The sequence below is a fragment of the Chionomys nivalis genome, chromosome 2 (assembly GCF_950005125.1).
Source record: "Chionomys nivalis chromosome 2, mChiNiv1.1, whole genome shotgun sequence".
Classification (NCBI taxonomy): Eukaryota; Metazoa; Chordata; class Mammalia; order Rodentia; family Cricetidae; genus Chionomys; species Chionomys nivalis.
Genome location: NC_080087.1, coordinates 104,144,351 through 104,146,997, shown reverse-complemented (window position 1 = coordinate 104,146,997; position 2,647 = coordinate 104,144,351). Strand labels below are relative to the sequence as shown.

At 50.5% G+C, this 2,647-nt stretch overlaps 1 protein-coding gene across 1 annotated transcript; it reads left to right on the top strand.

The window, feature by feature from the left end:
• Window positions 1-1,013: 1,013 nt before the first annotated feature.
• Window positions 1,014-1,985, top strand: LOC130870091 (olfactory receptor 12-like). The gene has a single exon (XM_057762668.1). The coding sequence runs from the start codon at window positions 1,014-1,016 to the stop codon at window positions 1,983-1,985; it is 972 nt and encodes a 323-aa protein (XP_057618651.1).
• Window positions 1,986-2,647: the final 662 nt, after the last annotated feature.

Genomic DNA, 2,647 nt, shown 5'->3' with positions numbered 1-2,647 from the left:
TCACCTACCCCTAACTAGCCAAGCTCCTAGCACCAGCAGCCTTCTGCATCAATCTCAGGGACTTTCAAAGTAGTAAGCCATGGTGAGTAACAAACAGGATGCTCAAGTCCTACTGTGGTGGTCCCTTGGATGATAAGAAAGTAACCATGGGTGGGCATAAGACATTAGGCGGGGGCCAGTCTTGTCTGATTTTCAACTTAGAATGAGAAACATACTTTAAACCCTAAAGCTGAAGGGGAGCAGTAGCAGGGTTGGCGGGGGGTCAAGAGGGAAGCCACGAACAGGTCTCAAATATGCATGAGCGCCAGTCCCGCTGTTTCTCAGAACATGGGCCAACACGGCCCACTGACCACGTATTGATTGATTGATTGGCAGGAACCCTTTACAACCTCAAGCAAGCAGAGGCTCTGCAGGGTGATTGCAACTGTGAACCAGGCTTGGGGTCGGTCAGAACTGTCTAGGTGAGGTCAACGCCCTGCAGGGGACACAGGCACAGTCTCAGGGTGAGAGCCATTTTCCTACCCCGAGTCGTGCCTGGAGATGACAAGATCACCCAACCCAGTTCTGGAAAGTCAGCAGATCCTCCGTCCATGAGTGAGATGGAGGGTTAAAGTGGGGTTTAGGGGTGGCTCGTCAAATGGTGCTACTCAGGAATATCCCTGGGGGTAGAAAGCACACAACCCAGAGGCAGTGTTATGGATGCTGAAGGCTGTCTGTACCTGAGAATCACCCAGCTCCAGAAGTCTCTTTCCCACCTCAGATCCATAGTTCAGCTTCCTGGCCAGAACTGAACCATGAGGTTCAGCACATCCTCATGAATTTAAAAGTCAGAGAAAATGTCCCTTTTCAGGTCATCATAGCTCAACCGGAAGGAGATCAAAGCAGTTAGTGAACTGTTGCACGGTGGGCAGCATGGCACCGACAGGCTCCTGCAGCCTGCGGAACACCCGACGGCATAGTTGAGATCTGCTCCCTCTCTCTTCCTTCATCTACCTCCGCCTCTGTCCCCACCCATGGCCACAGCAGTCCATGGAAATGGAAGTCTCTCGGCAGTGTCCTTGCAGGGGTTCGTGCTGGTGGGATTTGGGGGAGGCGCAGAGACCCAGGCCCTGCTCTTTGTTGTCTTCCTGGCCCTGTACGTGCTGACCGTCATGGGCAACCTCACCATGATCGTGGTCATCACCCTGGATGCCCGCCTGCACTCCCCCATGTACTTCTTCCTCAAGAGCCTGTCCTTTGTCGACCTCTGCTACTCCTCTGTCATTGCCCCCAAAGCCATGGCCATCTTCCTTTCCTCCTCAAAGGTCATCAGCTTTGAGGGATGTGCCACTCAGCTCTTCTTTTTCTCCTTGTTGGCTACCACTGAGGCTTTCCTCTTAGCTGTGATGGCCTATGACCGTTTCATGGCCATCTGCAGTCCCCTGAGGTACCCTGTGACCATGTGTCCTATGACCTGTGCCCGTCTGGTGCTGGGTACCTACTGTGGAGGCTGCCTGAACTCCATTGTGCAGACCAGCCTCACGTTCCATCTGCCCTTCTGCAGTTCCAACCGTATTGACCACTTCTACTGTGACGTGCCCCCATTGCTTGAGTTGGCCTGCAGCAGCACAGCTCTCAATGAGCTCCTGCTCTTCGGCCTCTGTGGGTTCATCATTGTGAGCACTACCTTAGCTGTGCTGGTTTCCTATGGCTACATCACCATGACCATCCTCAGGATGCACTCAGGATCTGGGAGACACAAAGTCTTCTCCACCTGTGGCTCTCATATGATGGCTGTGTCCTTGTTTTATGGAACTGTGTTTGTCATGTATGCACAGCCGGGAGCAGTGGCATCCATGGCACAGGGCAAAGTGATCTCTGTCTTCTACACCCTGGTCATCCCCATGCTCAACCCCCTCATCTACAGTCTGCGGAACAAGGATGTGAAGGACGCCCTGTGGCGGCTGGGACAGCGATACCGTCTCGTGAAGAAAGGAGGCAAGTAGGGATCATGTCAGCATCATAGAAAGAAACTACTCTCCTTGGAAGACACCAAGTTTCTTTATTTTACTTCTTTATTTATTATCCTATTTCTTTGGCTTTTCTGAGTTGCCACATCCCCACGTCACTCTTTTATTCCATCCTTTAACCATTTTACCCACTAATCCATGAACATAAACATATGTCCACTCTGTATCCCATGTCTCATGAGTGCTCCATTATTTTTCAAGCATTTAAAAATGTGAATGAGGCATTTATTGACATGATAAAGCAAATGATTCTTACTTGGATAAAGCCTGAATCCCTTTCACTTTGGTTTGACAAAAGAGTCCTTGAGCAAGCATGTGAATCATTGTCAGCACCTCCCAGTGCACTACATAACAGCAGATTTCTCCATGGCCCCTTCCATCACTGAATCTAATGTCAGTGCGGTAGGGAGTTCCCTCTGAGCATCTAAGACTGCAATCCTTAGAAACTGTGTGTTGACTCCTCCTTACATTATTCTAGTACAAAGATGGGCAAAAGGGATAGCTCTGCAGACTTCCTCCTTGGGTTTACAGTGGTGCTGCCTCCTCCACCTCCTCTGCTCATGAAGTTGCTCCTCTTGTATCACAATGCATGGCTGGACACAAAAGGAGCCCATATTGCACTGACTCCAATGTATTCC